Raw genomic sequence first — 15,419 nt, forward strand, 5'->3', positions numbered from 1 at the left:
TGTGTGTGTGTGTGTGTGTGTGTGTGTGTGTGTGTGTGTGTGTGTGTCTGTGTGTGTGTGTGTGTGTGTGTGTCTGTGTGTGTGTGTAGCTATGTATGTCTCCCATCCAGGGTTGTGTACATTTGTCTGAGCTTCTTCCAAACCAGGGTAACACTCCAAGTTGACCCTTCCCCTCCAGGGTCTCTAGGAAGAAAGAATCCTGGACCGGAAGGCAGGCAGCCAAGGTTCTCCTGGGTCAGATCATCACTGTCCAGCCTTGTGTGATTTCCCCTCCCAGAGACTCAATTCCCTTGAGAAGAATGGAGACAAAAAGTGTTCTGGCCATTCCCGTATTACTCACAAGCTCCTGTCCTCACCTAAAAGTTTGGAGGACCCTAGGTGGCATCATGTCTCCTGGGTTGTATGACTTGTTATTCCCACAGTTACAGTCTTGCCAGGGAAACAGCTCCAGAGGGGAGGGGGTAGACCCAGGGTCACTCCAAAAACCATCCCCTCCTACCATGGCCCTGAGGCTCCTAACTCTGGCACCCCTTCCCTGCCAGAGCTGTCTTCTGCCCTGTGCAATGATTGGGGCACAGGGGCAACAGAGGTGTACAGAGCCCGTGCATACACACTGCACGTGGGAGTCTGGAAAGGCCAAGGACACAAAGCCACGTACACGTTCCCTACCCGCCCCTTCAGCCTCTGTGGGCTGGAGCAGAGCCAAGCTGCAGCCACTCACAAAGCCAGGGTTCTGGCCAGGAGCCTAGGGTCTAGCCACTGACCAATGGGACAAGGATCCTGCTCACCCACTCCGACCAAACCTTCAGTCCCAAGCTTGGTGAGCTGACACCCTAGGGATGGTAGTAAAGGGGACTCTGGCCTTCCCAAAGCCTCAGCCAAAGACAAGAGCAAAGGTTTCTAAAACCATTTTAAACTGGGATGCCTTTGTTACTCTAGGAGTAAAAGCCAGACATGACACTGAGTATTAATTTTGTTCAGAGATTTGGGGCAAAGAGGTGGGGAGGTTGTGCCCTTAAGTTTTTGCACATCTGTTGGCAAAGAAAAGTTGTGGCTGGAGCTACGCCTTCGGCCTTTAACCCCAGGCCCCCAAGGATCAGAGTTCACACTCCTCTGGTGTTAGAATATGTGATTAAAGTTTGAGAAGCACAGTTTTATTGATCCCACATCTGCCCAAACCCTAGGCCCTAGTTCCCTCAGGCAGAAGGCCCTGTGGCCAGTGTGGTCAGGCCATGGCTGCTGTCTCCCTGTCCTTCTGCCCCAGGCGGTAATGAACCTCAGGAAGCGCCCTTAGTCTCTCTGCAGCCTGGAAGGGGGAAAGGGGATAATCAGAGAGGGTAAGGGCTGCCCAGAATGGTGAGTGCTAGGAGACGCTAGACACTGGGGGAGAGCATGCAGGGTGGGGAGGCTGGTGAGAAGGACCACTGGAATAGCCAGAGGATGAAGGAGTCAGCTCCTGAGTCCCTAGAAATACCCAGGTCATGGGGATTCTCAGGGTCATGATTGTTGGGATCCCTTGAGGAAATAGGAGGGAAAAGGGGACCCAAGGACCCAGGGTGCTCCAAGTCCACACCTGCTCAGGGGTGAGGTCCCTCTGGGCCTGGGCAAGCATTTCATAGCCAACCATGAATTTCCGGACTGTGGCAGAGCGCAGGAGTGGAGGATAATAATGAGCATGTAGCTGCCAGTGGTCCCAGTTGGCTCCAGCCTCTGATCCGATAGGAGCCCCTGGTGGGAAGAAGGCAGAGATAGTTGGGAAGGGTCCTTTCTTAGTTCTTCAGCCTAGCTCTTACCCCCAGACCATAGCAGGTACCTGAAAACTACATCTTCCAGCATTCCCTGCCAGAGAGGAGACAAGGCATTGGAAAGCCCACTGGGAGACATAGTTTCACCACGTTCACTTCTCCACTCTCAGTCCCAGCATCCCTGCCCTGAACCCTTCCCCAGCAAGTGTTCCAAGGCCTGCTGGGAGTTGCAGTCCACTAAGCTGGGACCCAGGAGCCCAGAAATGGTGTTGGGGTTAGATATGGGTACTCAAAAAGCCTCACCGTGCCAGCCCATGGAGTAGGGAAAGGATGTCTCAAATAGGTTGTCATACTTGGTCAAGAGCTTCTTCATGATGGAGGCTAGATCTGGAATCAGAGCCTGACTCTCAGTCTGGGGCCCAGATGCTGGCCCCACCAGAACCATCCCCATCCAAAGCCTGGCCCCAGGGTCCCACCTGGGAGACTCACCGTCACGCTCAGCCGGGGTCAGCTCAGGCAGCCGCCGCACATGCCGACGGGGCAGCAGTAGTGTCTGGAAGGGCCACACTGCCCAGAAGGGGACCAGCACTAACCAGTGCTCACTGGTTAGGACCAGACGGTCCTAGGCCGACCAAATGGAGATGAGGTCATCAAGGTGGGTGTGAGGGGGGTCAGCAAATAGGCAAGGGAAGGAGAAGAGAAGACGTACCCAGAAACCGATGGTTTCTCACCACTCCACCACTACCACCCTAGTCTAAGCCATCATCACCTTTCCTTTAGCTTACTGCTATGTCCTCCTAGCAAGTCTCTCTGCTACTTCCCTTCTACCCTCCTCCTTCATACACCTCTCCTTTTTGGGGTGAGGTTACGGGCTTCCTGGGGACAGAAGATCCAGCTTCCTCCCACCTTCCTGAGCAGCTCTTGGCGGCCGTACTCCATTAGCAGGGGCTCTCCGTGCTGACTCTGATAGGCCCGCTGAGATCGCTCCTCACGCTGGGCAACATCTGGCAGGAAACTGCTGGCCCACACCTGTCAAGGGGGAGGAGAAGAGCAGACAGTATCCCTCACCTCCAAGCCTCCACATCACTAGCATACTTCCTCTGTTTTCCCTTACTCCAGTTCCCCACCCCACACTGTCTTGGACTCAGTCCAGATATCCACTGAAGCCCCTGACACACATACCTGGCAGTGGGGATGGGGGTTGGAACAGCCCATCATGGCTCCTTTGTTTTCAAAGATCTATGAAGTAGGGGTAGGGAGCTTTATAGCCAAAAGGACAGCAAGTCAACCCCTCCGAAACACAACCTGTGGAAATAAAAATGCCACTTCCCAAAACCAAACTGCACCACCCCCTCCCTGCCCATCTAGGGGAGGGGGCGACCTCACAGACCTGCACCCAAGGGTACTGGGCACCCAGCTCCTCTGTGACTGAGGCCCATGCATCAACGACAGCTCGGATCTCAGGGACTGACATGAGTGGCAGTGTCACATCCGACCAGGGGTGGAAGCACATAACCTTACTAGGTGGTAAAGGAGGGAGAGATGACAGAGATACAGGGCTCGTTGAGCTGGGGGCAGGGCCCAACCCCAGTGCTCAGTCCAGGCCTCGGGTTGAAGGGTGTAAGAGTGGAAATTCATAGTTACCAAACTCCTCGAGCAGCCTCTGCTTGGAAAAGGGGGTGATCACTGGGTCCTAAGATAAAGGGGTATCACTCTCTGCAACAGAAGTCCCCCAACAAGGTCCAGCCTCTTTTCTCCCCAACAGCAGCTAGATCCAACTTACCTGGACTAGGGGCATCAGGCTGCAGAGCTGGGAAGTCATTGTCAAACAGGAAAGTGCCTTCATAGCGGGGATTCACCTACAGACAAGGATGGGCTAGAAGCATTTGCTGGCCCATACCACCAGTCATCTGATGGGCTTCAAGGCTACAAGGCGGGAAGAAGGCCACTCTGAGGTCAAAAAGACTTGGTGGGATATGACTCAGAGGTCCACTCCCCTGTGGGGCGAAGGGCTAGGGTCCACTCCCCTGTAGGGTGAAGGGAAGCTCTAAGGGCAGTGGATGGGAAACTACTCCCCCCAGGCCCAGCCTGCAGATGTAGGATCTAAAGACTTACCTCTCCATTGGCCCGTGTGGCCCCCGGACACAGAGGGTTGTGGGGGTCATGGCGGGGTACTGTCGTCAGAAGCGGGGGTTCTACCTGCCCCTGCCAGGGCCGCTTCATGCGGTGCGCTGACACCAGCACCCACTCATCTTGTAGCGGGTTGTAGCGGATATGCTGATGCTCTGGAGGCAAACCGTCAAGATCAGTCACAAAGCCCTATGCCCCTTTCTCCCCTGGGTCTTACCCACCAGCAGGCCCAAGCTCGGATGCACCCTGTTGTCCCCACCCTACTCAGGAGCTAAAGGCCAGAGCTTGGGCGTTCCCAGCGCCAATCAGTCTGCAGCCCCAACACCGGCGTGTCCCTTCGCCGCGCGTGCCTGGACGGGTGGGCGCGCCGACCTGCGGGCAGGGACGACAACTTCCTAAGGAAGGGGAGGGCTCAGCTTTGCTTCCCAGCGAGTCCCGGCCGCCCTGCGGTTACCGCTCGCCCGGAAGGTTGTGGCCATGGCGTCCGCCTCCGACGCCTGCCAGCGCCGCTCAGGACACGCTCCCCTGCGCGCCAGGAGGCCTCGGGTGGAGATACCTTCGGTAACTTCTACCTGCTCACCTCGCCCCCACCGCCTAGTCGGCCCGGCTCCGCCCCGCCCTCACCCCGCCCTCGCTGATTGGACAGCCGCAAGCACGTGACTGTCTGAGGGCCGGCCCGGCCACCTGGGGGCGGAGTTCAGGACTGCCTACAGCTACAGGGGGCGACTTTGATGATCCCATTCTATCTAGGGCCAAAGCCACTAACTACCCTGGAAGAACCTCTGTGAAAGCTGCTTACCACAGATCCCTCGGCTCCAGGATGCTTACAAGAGTTATTTGCTTTCTTAAAGTCATTCATTTGGTCATTCAGCAAATATTTACTATCTACCACCACGTGCCAGGCCCCTAGGCTCCACATGGCACAAAGGGATGTCCCTGTGTGCACGAGTCAGGCATAGACTCAGCCCTCCCAGAGCTTACATTCTAGGGTAAGTCAGGGTATAACTCTGGATCCACAGTCACCTCACTCACCTGCTTGGTGGCTCTGGCAGAGGAAAGGCAAGGAGGTGGGAGTGAGGGGCCGTGGGGCTTGATTTGCTTCAGCTAAACCTTGGCTTCAGGTACTATCTGGAGGAGTGGGTACCTCACCGTAACCATGCCCTAGCCCCACCAGGCAGCAGAAACGGGTTTGGGAAAAAAGGGCTAAGTAATCATATTCTCTCTCTCTCTCATATACCCACACACACACAAAGCACAAGAAGTGGTCAGGGTAAGAGGGCTATAAGAAATCTGAAAATGTGGGGAGGACAGGACTATCAGTAGCTCCAACCACCATCTGGGTGGGGTCAGAGGTGTTTCCTTTGCACACCCCTGTCCCTTCTCCAACTTTTCCTTGGAACAAACCAGTTGGCTAACACTAGGATAAACTTCAAATTAATTCCTCCCCTGACACTTTATAGAGCCATCTAAATATTGTCTGAACTTCCTCCCCATTTCACAGTGGAGAACCGAGGCCTCAAGATCACCCAGAGGATAAGTGGCCAAGCTGAGATTTCAACCCAAGTTTCCAAGCTCTTCCTGATACTTTGAAATGCCTCTGAGACTTCAGTGAGTTTTTGTTTGTTTGCTTTTTGGCCATGCCGTGTGCAGGATCTCAGTTCCCCGACCAGGGATTGAACCTGTGTCATAGCAGTGAGAACCCAGAATCCTAACCACTAGGCCACCAGGACATTCCCTCAGTGAGCCTTAAGATAGAAACCTAGTGAGCTAGGAGCTGGGAAGTAGCAGTGAGGGCCCTTCCCCCAAACCAGGCCAGGACAAGCCAGGTGTTTTGCTGAGCTCAGATGTAAAAACTGGGTCATAGGTCATTTACCTTATCTCTGCCCAGGGGCCTCAGACTGGAATCTAAAGAGGCCACTAGGTAGAGGGCAGGGAGCAGGGAGCTAAGAAACCAGAGTTTTACATGTCCCACTGGCTGCACGTGTAATAGGGATGTAAGGGGGATAAAAGATACACTTTTTGTGGAAAGGGAATGTTGCCTTGCTATTTCAGTAAACAACAAATTTTGCTACAGCATCAGCGCTGCAGCTGCCCCACAACTGTGGTGCGCCCTGAGGGGAATTCAAGATGGAGAAAAACAGGAAGCATTATCAGCTTTTTTTTTTTTAACTATTTGCTTATTTACTTTTGTAAATGCTTTTTTTTTCTTTTCTTTTTTCTTTTTTATCCACGTTGTGCAGCGTGTGGGATCCTAATCCCCCGACCAGGCTTCCAACCTGCGCCCCCTGCATTGGGAGCGTGGAGGCTTAACCACTGGACCGCCAGGGAAGTCCCAGCATTATGTGCTTACTTCACTTAGTATGATAATCTCTAGGTCCATCCATATTGCCGCAAATGGCATTTTTTTTTTTTTTTTTTTTTTTTTGCGGTACGCAGGCCTCTCACTGTTGTGGCCTCTCCCGTTGCAGAGCACAGGCTCCGGACGCGAAGGCTCAGCGGCCATGGCTTATGGGCCCAGCTGCTCCGCAGCATGTGGGATCTTCCCGGACCGGGGCACGAACCTGTGTCCCCTGCATCGGCAGGCGGACTCTCAACCACGGTGCCACCAGGGAAGCCCCTCATTCTTTTTTATGGCTGAGCAATATTCCATTGTATATATGTACCACATCGTCTTTATCCATTCATCTGTCGATGGACATTTAGGTTGCTTCCATGTCCTGGCAATTGTAAGTAGTGCTGCAATGAACATAGTGGTACATGTCTCTTTTTGAATTATGGTTTTCTCAGGGTATATGCCTAGTAGTGGGATTGCTGGGTCATGTGGTAGTTCTATTTTTAGTTTTTTAAGGAACCTCCATACTGTCCTCCATAGTGGCTGTATCAATTTACATTCCCACCAACAGTGCAGGAGGGTTCCCTTTTCTCCACACCATCTCTAGCATTTATTGTTTGTAGATTTTTTGATGATAGCCGGTATGACTGGTGTGAGGTGGTACCTCACTGTGGTTTTGATTTGCATTTCTCTAATAATTAGCCTTTCTCTTTTTTTTTTTTTTTTTTGCGGTACCCGGGCTTCTCACTGTTGTGGCCTCTCCCGTTGCGGAGCACAGGCTCTGGACGCGCAGGCTCAGAGGCCATGGCTCACGGGCCCAGCCGCTCCACGGCATGTGGGATCCTCCCGGACCGGGGCACGAACCCGTGTCGCCTGCATCGGCAGGCGGACTCTCAACCACTGCGCCACCAGGGAAGCCCGCCTTTCTCTTTTTTAAAACGGTGTGTCCTTATCTTTGACAAAGGAGGCAAGAATATACAATGGAGAAAAGACACCTCTTCAATAAGTGGAGCTGGGAAAACTGGACAGCTACACGTAAAATAATGAAATTAGAACACTCCCTAACACCATACACAAAAATAAACTCAGAATGGATTAAAGACCTAAATGTAAGGCCAGACACTATAAAACTCTTAGAGGAAAACATAGGCAGAACACTCTTTGACATAAATCACAGCAAGATCTTTTTTGACCCACCTCCTAGAATAATGGAAATAAAATCAAAAATAAACAAGTGGGACCTAATGAAACTTAAAAGCTTTTGCACAGCAAAGGAAACCATAAACAAGACCAAAAGACAACCGTCAGAATGGGAGAAAGTAGTTGCAAACAAAGCAACTGACAAAGGATTAATCTCCAAAATATACAAGCAGCTCATGCAAGCTAAATATCAAAGAAACAAACAACCCAATCCAAAAATGGGCAGAAGACCTAAAGAGACATTTCTCCAAGAAGACATATAGATTGCCAACAAACACATGAAAAGATTCTCTACATCACTAATCATTGGAGAAATGCAAATCAAAACCACAATGAGATATCTCCTCACACCAGTCAGAACGGCCATCATCAAAAAATCCACAAACAATAAACACTGGAGAGGATGTGGAGAAAAGGGAACCCTCCTGCACTGCTGGTGGGAATGTAAATTGATACAGCCACTATGGAGGACAGTATGGAGGCTCCTTAAAAAACTAAAAATAGAACTACCATATGACCCAGCAATCCCACTACTGGGCATATACCCTGAGAAAACCATAATTCAAAAAGATACATGTACCACTATGTTCACTGCAGCACTATTTACAATTGCCAGGACATGGAAGCAACCTAAATGTCCATCAACAGATGAATGGATAAAGAAGATGTGGCACATATATATAATGGAATATTACTGAGCGATAAAAAGAAACAAAATTGAGTTATTTTTAGTGAGGTGGATGGACCTTGAGTCTGTCATACAGAGTGTAAGTCAGAAAGAGAAAAACAAATATCGTATGCTAACACATATATATGGAATCTAAAAAAAAAAGGGTTCTGAAGAGGCTAGAGGCAGGACAAGAATAAAGACACAGTTGTAGAGAACGGACTTGAGGACACAGGGCAGGACGAGGAAGCTGAGATGAAGTGAGAGAGTAGCACTCACATATATACACTACCAAATGTAAAATGGATAGCTAGTGGGAAGCTGTTGCATAGCACAGGGAGATCAGCTCAATGTTTTGTGACGACCTAGAGGGGTGGGATAGGGAGGATGGAAGGGAGGTTCAAGAGGGAGGGGATATGGGGATATATGTATACTTATAGCTGATTCACTTTGTTGTACAACAGAAACTAACACAACATTGTAAAGCAATTATACTCTAATAAAGATATTTTTTAAAAAAGAAAAATACAAAACAGTACAAAATAAATAAATAAAACTAAACAAAAATAAAAGTGTGTGCTGGAGAAGATTTCTGAAAGACCAGGTAGGGGAGCTGCAGACCTAGACAGTCCCAGAGGATTCTGTCTGAAACAAGGGGGCAGAGACCAGATTTGCTAGTCCCTGCTACGCAGGGTTCTTAAAGAATGGTCAACTCAGGAGTGTCACAGAAGCCAGAGCCAATACAAAATCATGTTCCCTCAATCCTGCATTTTCCTCTAAATAATCCCTTTTTTTTTTTTTTTTTTTTTTTTTTTGCGTTAAGCGGGCCTCTAAATGCTGTGGCCTCTCCCGTTGCGGAGCACAGGCTCCGGACGCGCAGGCTCAGCGGCCATGGCTCGCGGGCCCAGCCGCTCCGCGGCATGTGGGATCTTCGCGGACCGGGGCACGAACCCGCGTTGCCTGCATCGGCAGGCGGACTCTCAACCACTGCGCCACCAGGGAAGCCCTAAATAATCCCTTTTTTATCATTCCCTTCTTGGTCAAATTTCTCAAAAATTAGTTCATCTTCCCAACCTCTACTCTTACCCGCACAGTACACTATAATATGTTTTTTGCCCTGTAGTAGTCGGCGTAAATAATCTTAGCTGCTGTAACAAACAACCTCCAAACTCAGTGGCTTAGTACCATGGTCCATTGTGGGAGACAGGGAGAGCTCTGTCCCATGCAGCATTTGGAATTCTCCACTACTTAATTGTATGTAACTATATTAGATAAGACAAGAAAGTGAGTGTCAAGAATTTCACAGATTTTACAAGCCAGACCTGGAAATGGCATATGTCATTTCTGCCTATACTTCATTGGACAGAACACAATCACATGGCCTCACCTAACTACAAAGTAGACTGGCTGCCCAAGAGCAAAAGGAATGGATTTGTGAATGTATAGCATAATCTCTGCTACATGCCCATACTGAGAAACCCAATGACCATTTCCAGTCTTTTCATAGGACCACTCAATTATATTTGACTGTGTTGACCATTCCATTACTCTCACGTGTGAGGCTACACTCTTCCAGTTCTCTTCTGCTTTATGTTTTATTGATATAACTAACACATATGACACCACATGCCAGACACTAATTGCTTTGTAAATATTAACTCATTTAGTCTTCATCACAATAAAGGTATGTACTTTTATTCATCCCATTTTACAGATGAGAAAACTGAGTCACAAAGAGTTTAAGTAACTTGCCCAAGATCACACAACCAGTAGGTGGCGGGAGCCAGGCTTTTAACACAGTCAGTCCTGTCCAGAGTGTCTTTCTTATCACAGCACTATGCTGCCTCTTTTCTCTTCTGTTTCTTTTCTGCTTCTCTTCCTTTTTCACTCCCTCCCCCCACAATCCCCGCCGCCGCCGATAACCTTCAGTTGGCTTACAAGGCCCTCCTCTCATATTTTGTACTTCAGAATAAAGAATGAATTGTTGGCCCCCGGAAGACCCCACGCTGTCTCTCCTTGATGCCTTTGCTCTTGGAGTAGGTCTCACTGGAATGCCCTTCCCATCGCTCTTAAAGACACTGCTCAGGTGTCACCGCCTCCAAAAGCCGTCCGTAACGTTCCCAAGTAGAAGAGCCTCCTTCCCACCTCCTGTGCTAGCAAAGGCGGGCCTTAACCATCACAAGTCCGGAAGGCCCTGCTTCCGGGTTGCCTGCTTCACCGGTCAGTGAGCCCAGGCGGGCCAGTCCATTCTGGGTCTCACCGCCACCCCCGCAACCCCAAGTAGAACGGCGCTAGGCGAGAGCGTGCCTAGATACCCCAACGCCTGCAGCTAGGAGAGCTTGGCCCCGCCCCCTTTCCTGACGCGCGCGGCACCGCCCCGCCCTTCGGCGCACCCGGCTCTCCGAGAGATAATGGTTCGACCCGAGAGGCGGTGCCCCGGTGCCCTGGCAGTTCCGATTGGCCAGGGCGAGCCGTACCACGGCGGTGGCGGGGGAACGGGTCGTAGACGGCGCGCCAGGAGACACGGAGGCAGTGAGGGTCACAGCCTTAGGCCCCCACCTCTCTCTGCGCTGCGCTGGGCCAGGCCGCCCTTTGGGATGCAGTGGGCCGTGGGCCGGCGGTGGGCGTGGGCCGCGCTGCTCCTGGCGGCCGCGGCTGTGCTGGCCCAGGTGGTCTGGCACTGGCTGGGCACTCAGAGCTTCGTCTTCCAGCATGAAGAGATCGCGCAGCTGGCTCGGCAGTACGCCGGTGAGGCGGCAGGTGGAGGGTAGGGGGCTGGGGAGGGCCGGGCGTAGCTGGAGGTTCCGGGGGCACCGTTCCCCAGTTCGTGACCGATGCTGGCCCTGACTTGGTTGTTCCTCTGCCCCCGCCAGGGCTGGACCACGAGCTGGCCTTCTCTCGGCTGATCGTGGAGCTGCGGCGCCTGCACCCAGGCCACGTGCTGCCCGACGAGGAGCTGCAGTGGGTGTTCGTGAACGCGGGAGGCTGGATGGGCGCCATGTGCCTTCTGCACGCCTCCCTGTCCGAGTACGTGCTGCTCTTCGGCACCGCCCTGGGCTCTAGCGGCCACTCGGGTCAGTGCTGGCGGCGGGCCGGACTGGGAGGCTGGGGCTGTACAAGGGCCCATGCCCTCCTTCCTGATGTTCGGCCAGGCCGTCGAGTGGAGCGGATACCCTGATATTCAGTGTCCATTTGATTGTCTCTCAGGGCGCTATTGGGCTGAGATCTCGGATACCATCATCTCTGGCACCTTCCACCAGTGGAGAGAGGGCACTACCAAAAGCGAGGTCTTCTACCCAGGTGGGTAAGGTGGCTCTGTTAGAGAGGTGGGTCTCTTCATTCTTGGGTGCCTATAGTTGGAGGAAAGAGCCATGGCATGGAAAAGGGGTGCGTTGAAGGGCCCTCGTCCTAGTTCCTTTGCCCTCTAGTTAAGCCCCAGGTGGTTGGTTGAGGCAGGGTTCAGGGTCTCTGTTGCCTTCCTCTGTCAAATGGAAACAAAACATAACAGCTCCCTGTTAACCACGTCTGATTTTAATGATCCAGTATTCCAGCAGTTGTTGGGGAGATCAGAAATGCTCTCATGCCCCCAAAGACAAGGCAGACAGTTGTCTTCCCTCTTGCGTATAATGAAACATTTGGACTTATAAGTAAGTTTGAGGTTGAATATTACAAGCATATTACAAGTTACGACAAGCATATTACAAGTTACGAATATACAAGCATATTACAAGTTATGACATTGTAACTGAACAGGTACATTTCTCAGAAAGCCTGGCAGGTCTTATATTCACCTCTCCCTATCTAACAGGCCCAAGTTTAGCTAAACTTCTGCTTGACATGAGTTAGGCTTGGGAATACAGACCTCCATGACTCCCAAACAATGGTGCAGGGCCAGGTGAAGCTTCCCCCAAGAGAGGACATGAGCCAGGTGATGCCACACAGGAAAGTTTAAGAGTGGCCACCTTAGCCTCGTACCCTTGCAGATGGGCAGCCAGGCCAGTGAGGTAAGGCTTTTCCTTTCCTGAAGCTCCCTCTGCATTCCCTACCCCTAGAGAGCCCACAGGCTAGGGAGGTGGTGGCAATGGGAGGGCAGGGCCAGGCTCTTCATGTGGGTGTTCCCTGTCCCCCCAGGGGAGACAGTGGTGCACGGGCCTGGTGAGGCAACGGCTGTGGAGTGGGGGCCAAACACATGGATGGTGGAGTACGGCCGGGGTGTCATCCCATCTACCCTGGCCTTCGCGCTGGCTGACACAATCTTCAGCACCCAGGACTTCCTCACCCTCTTCTATACTCTTCAAGCCTATGCCCGGGGCCTCCGGCTTGAACTCACCACCTACCTCTTTGGCCAGGACGCCTGACCAGCCAGGCCTGAAGGAGGACCTGTGGATGGACAGGAGCGGGCAGGCCTGCACACATCCACTTGCTGGAGCCCACGTGAAAAGACATGGACATACTCACAACATGCAGATACTGAGTTCCTGGTGTATGAGCAGGGACACACATGCATACAACCAAACATAGTCATGGGAACACATGGGACACACATTCAGATACTGAATCCTGTGTGTACGGCAGCATTACGCATTCACACCCATGCAGAGAGGGACCCCCACGTATACCAAAGGGGCCAGTCATGTTCGAGCACATATCCCACAAGCTCGACTCACTAACTCAGGCCTTTCCAGAGCTTCTCTGCCCCTAGTCAGGCTCTGGAGTTAGGGATGGGGGTGGCTATTACAAACTGCCTGGGTCTGACCCTTCAACCCAGCAGCCATTGGGGGGGATGAGGGAGAAGAGGAGCTGCCTGTGGAGGCTCCCTTCACCTGCAGCTGTGATGCCCTTCCCCTTCATCTCCTTGTCCTCACCATATGCCTTACCCCATTCTGTTCCCCTGCTATGCAAGTACCCTCATGGCCTGTCCCCACCCTCGCAACCAAGTTAGCTGGAGAACCAGAAGAATGTGGCAAATGCTGAGGTTATACCTCCCTCCAGGGTATAATGGGGAGGCTGGCCTCAGCTGAGGGCCCAGTGCTGGGGTGAGGACCTAGACAGGTGGGCCCAGGTCCAAGGGGTTGCCGCTGGCCTAGAGAAAGCCTTTTCTGCACGCACACACACAGACACTTACTACAGCTTCCAGACACTGCCTTTGCTGCATTCTCTGTCCATCTATCTGTGTCTGTCAATAAAGACCTGTTGAACAGTTTCATTTCTTTTCGTGTCTGAGCAGCAGGAGGACCTCTAACTCCTGGGGGCCTCAGGAAGGCCTCTCCCTTGTGTGATTCAGTTTATGACAGCAGCTTTTTACTGTATACTTCAGTGTTCCCAGGAATCACCTGGCAGGCTCGTTGACTCTACAGATTATTGTGCCCAATCCCCAGAGATCAGTTCTGGGTTGAGGCCTTGAGATCTGCATGTTTAATAAGATTCTCTCCACCAGGTTTGAATGCCACAATTTCAGGAATTCATGGCTGGGTGAGGTGGTGTGTGTCTTGCTCTTGGTCTCCTCTCTGCCAGTGCTGTTCTGGGCACAGTCCCGGGACTCCTGCCCTGGATGACCACGGGGTGGCAGTGTGCAGCCACTTTTGGGCTGAAAGGCATAGTCACTCTCCAACTCCTTTTTTCTAGGTTTCCAGGGTATCATGTCCACGTCCACCCAGAGCAGGAGTTCTTTCTCTCCAGTCTGCCTTTTCCAGGACTCCCCACTTCCGTGGAGGCTCCCGGGGCTGGGGAGCAGGCACACTATCTGGTGGTGTTTAAGGTAGTGGGGGGCTGGGGCTAGGATGAGGCCAGAGAGGTGCCTGAAGTACACACTCCCAAGGGTCCTGCACTTGCCTCACCCTCCTCCTGGCCCTGTTCTGAAGATGAGCAAGGCCCAGGCCTCTCACTTCTTAGGATTCTGTTATATTAAAAATGGAAGGAACATGATTATAAAAAAATGTACATTCTAAAAATTTGATATTCTAATGAGTAAAAATATAAAAGACTACATGTATAACCATCTGGAAGCAACATCAAAAGTCTAAATATGTGGCTCAGAATGAATGTGAGGCCCAGGCAAGGTGGCCATCCTGACACCTTACCACCACCACAGTGTTGGCCATGACAGGTCCTGTCTGGAGCCTCTCCGTTTGATCACAGGTTGCAAAGCCAAGCCTCAGGATTTCTCCCACCCTGTAACCCAGCTTTGCCTCTAGGCTTAGAGCCCCCATCTGTTAGGGATGCCTCAGCTCCCTTTGTCATCCCTACCTTTCACATAGGACTAGGCTCCCAGGCCCCTCCCCATCTCTGTTGCTAAGTCCAGTGTTTATTTCTTCTCACTTTCATTTGACACAGTTACTCTTAAAAGACTCCTGTGGCTTACAGGACACTGCTCTCTTCCTTCATTGCCTCCTTTGCTAGATCTGGCTCATTTCCTCAGCCTCTCACTTCCCAGGTTTACACTGCTCTGAGGTGATCTCAACCATTTCATGACTTTAAATACCATCTAGGGAATTCCCTGGAGGTCCAATGGTTAGGACTGGATGCTTCCACTGCTGGGGCCCAGGTTCAATCCCTGGCCAGGGAACTAAGATCCCCACGGTGTGGCCATAAATAAATAGATAAATACCATCTATATGTCTATATACTAGTCTTACTGAGATACAATTGACATGTAAAATTTTGTTAGTTTAAGGTATACAACATAATGATTTCATATATGTCTATATTGTGAAATGATTACCACAATAAGTTTAGTTAACATCCATCACCTCACATAGTTACAAAGCTTTTTCCTGTGATGAGCACTTTCAAGACCTGCTCTCTTAGCAACTTTCAGATATACGATATAGTACTGTTGACTATAGTCATGCTGTACGTTACATCCCCAGGACTTACTTATCTTAAAACTGGAAGTTTACCTTTTGACCACCTTCACCCATTTTCCCCCTGGCCCTGCCTCACCCCTGGCCTCTGGCAACCACCAATCTGTTCTCTGTTTCTGTGACTTGAGTCTTTTTGTTTGTTTTTATTTTTATTATTATTATTTTGTGTGTGTGTGTGGTACATGGGCCTCTCACTGTTGTGGCCTCTCCCGTCGAGGAGCACAGGCTCCAGACGCGCAGGCTCAGCGGCCATGGCTCACGGGCCCAGCCGCTCCACGGCATATGGGATCCTCCCGGACCAGGGCACAAACCTGTGTCCCCTGGATTGGCAGGCGGACTCTCAACCACTGCGCCACCAGGGAAGCCCTGTTTGTTTGTTTTTAGATTCCACATATAAGTGAGAACATACAACAGTTGTCTTTATCTGATTATTTCACTTAGCATAATGCCCTCAAGGATGAATGAATAAAGAAAATGTGGTA

The 15,419-nt window shown here is 51.4% G+C and overlaps 2 protein-coding genes across 8 annotated transcripts; one reads left to right on the top strand and one right to left on the bottom strand.

The window, feature by feature from the left end:
* Positions 1-1,114: 1,114 nt before the first annotated feature.
* GALT (galactose-1-phosphate uridylyltransferase) lies at positions 1,115-4,466 on the bottom strand. Of its 5 annotated transcripts, none has more exons than XM_027089023.1 (11): positions 4,330-4,466; positions 3,861-4,030; positions 3,529-3,604; positions 3,390-3,438; positions 3,136-3,265; positions 2,928-2,984; positions 2,652-2,774; positions 2,235-2,367; positions 2,049-2,132; positions 1,574-1,728; positions 1,115-1,306 (listed from the first exon to the last, which is right to left on the bottom strand). In XM_027089023.1, the coding sequence occupies exons 1-11, from the start codon at positions 4,352-4,354 to the stop codon at positions 1,226-1,228; spliced, it is 1,083 nt and encodes a 360-aa protein (XP_026944824.1). In that variant the 5' UTR covers positions 4,355-4,466; the 3' UTR covers positions 1,115-1,225. The 5 variants fall into 5 exon arrangements, with proteins under 5 accessions (XP_026944824.1, XP_026944821.1, XP_026944822.1 ...); XM_027089020.1 differs by having other exon boundaries at positions 4,248-4,445; XM_027089021.1 differs by having other exon boundaries at positions 4,226-4,445.
* A 6,076-nt stretch (positions 4,467-10,542) lies between these two features.
* Positions 10,543-13,277, top strand: SIGMAR1 (sigma non-opioid intracellular receptor 1). Of its 3 annotated transcripts, none has more exons than XM_027089024.1 (4): positions 10,543-10,822; positions 10,948-11,148; positions 11,282-11,374; positions 12,206-13,277. In XM_027089024.1, the coding sequence occupies exons 1-4, from the start codon at positions 10,672-10,674 to the stop codon at positions 12,430-12,432; spliced, it is 672 nt and encodes a 223-aa protein (XP_026944825.1). In that variant the 5' UTR covers positions 10,543-10,671; the 3' UTR covers positions 12,433-13,277. The 3 variants fall into 3 exon arrangements, with proteins under 3 accessions (XP_026944825.1, XP_026944826.1, XP_026944827.1); XM_027089025.1 differs by lacking the exon at positions 12,206-13,277 and adding an exon at positions 11,964-12,197; XM_027089026.1 differs by having other exon boundaries at positions 10,546-10,822; positions 12,424-13,277.
* The last annotated feature ends 2,142 nt before the right edge of the window (positions 13,278-15,419 follow it).

This window comes from Aethalodelphis obliquidens, unplaced genomic scaffold (assembly GCF_003676395.1).
Source record: "Aethalodelphis obliquidens isolate GAN/ISIS:26980383/991018 unplaced genomic scaffold, ASM367639v1 scaffold64, whole genome shotgun sequence".
Taxonomy (NCBI): Eukaryota; Metazoa; Chordata; class Mammalia; order Artiodactyla; family Delphinidae; genus Aethalodelphis; species Aethalodelphis obliquidens.

Bases quoted from the DNA above. Each gene is read 5' to 3' on its own strand.
- SIGMAR1 (XM_027089024.1), top strand. From the start codon at position 10,672: ATGCAGTGGGCCGTGGGCCGGCGGTGGGCGTGGGCCGCGCTGCTCCTG. The intron at 11,149-11,281 runs GTCAGTGCTGGC...ATTGTCTCTCAG, and splicing joins GGGCTCTAGCGGCCACTCGG to GGCGCTATTGGGCTGAGATC. The intron at 11,375-12,205 runs GTGGGTAAGGTG...CTGTCCCCCCAG, and splicing joins AAGCGAGGTCTTCTACCCAG to GGGAGACAGTGGTGCACGGG.
- GALT (XM_027089023.1), bottom strand. From the start codon at position 4,354: ATGGCCACAACCTTCCGGGCGAGCG. The intron at 3,439-3,528 runs GTAAGTTGGATC...CCTTTATCTTAG, and splicing joins GCCTGATGCCCCTAGTCCAG to GACCCAGTGATCACCCCCTT. The intron at 1,307-1,573 runs GTGTGGACTTGG...TCCCCCTTCCAG, and splicing joins GGGACCTCACCCCTGAGCAG to GCTGCAGAGAGACTAAGGGC.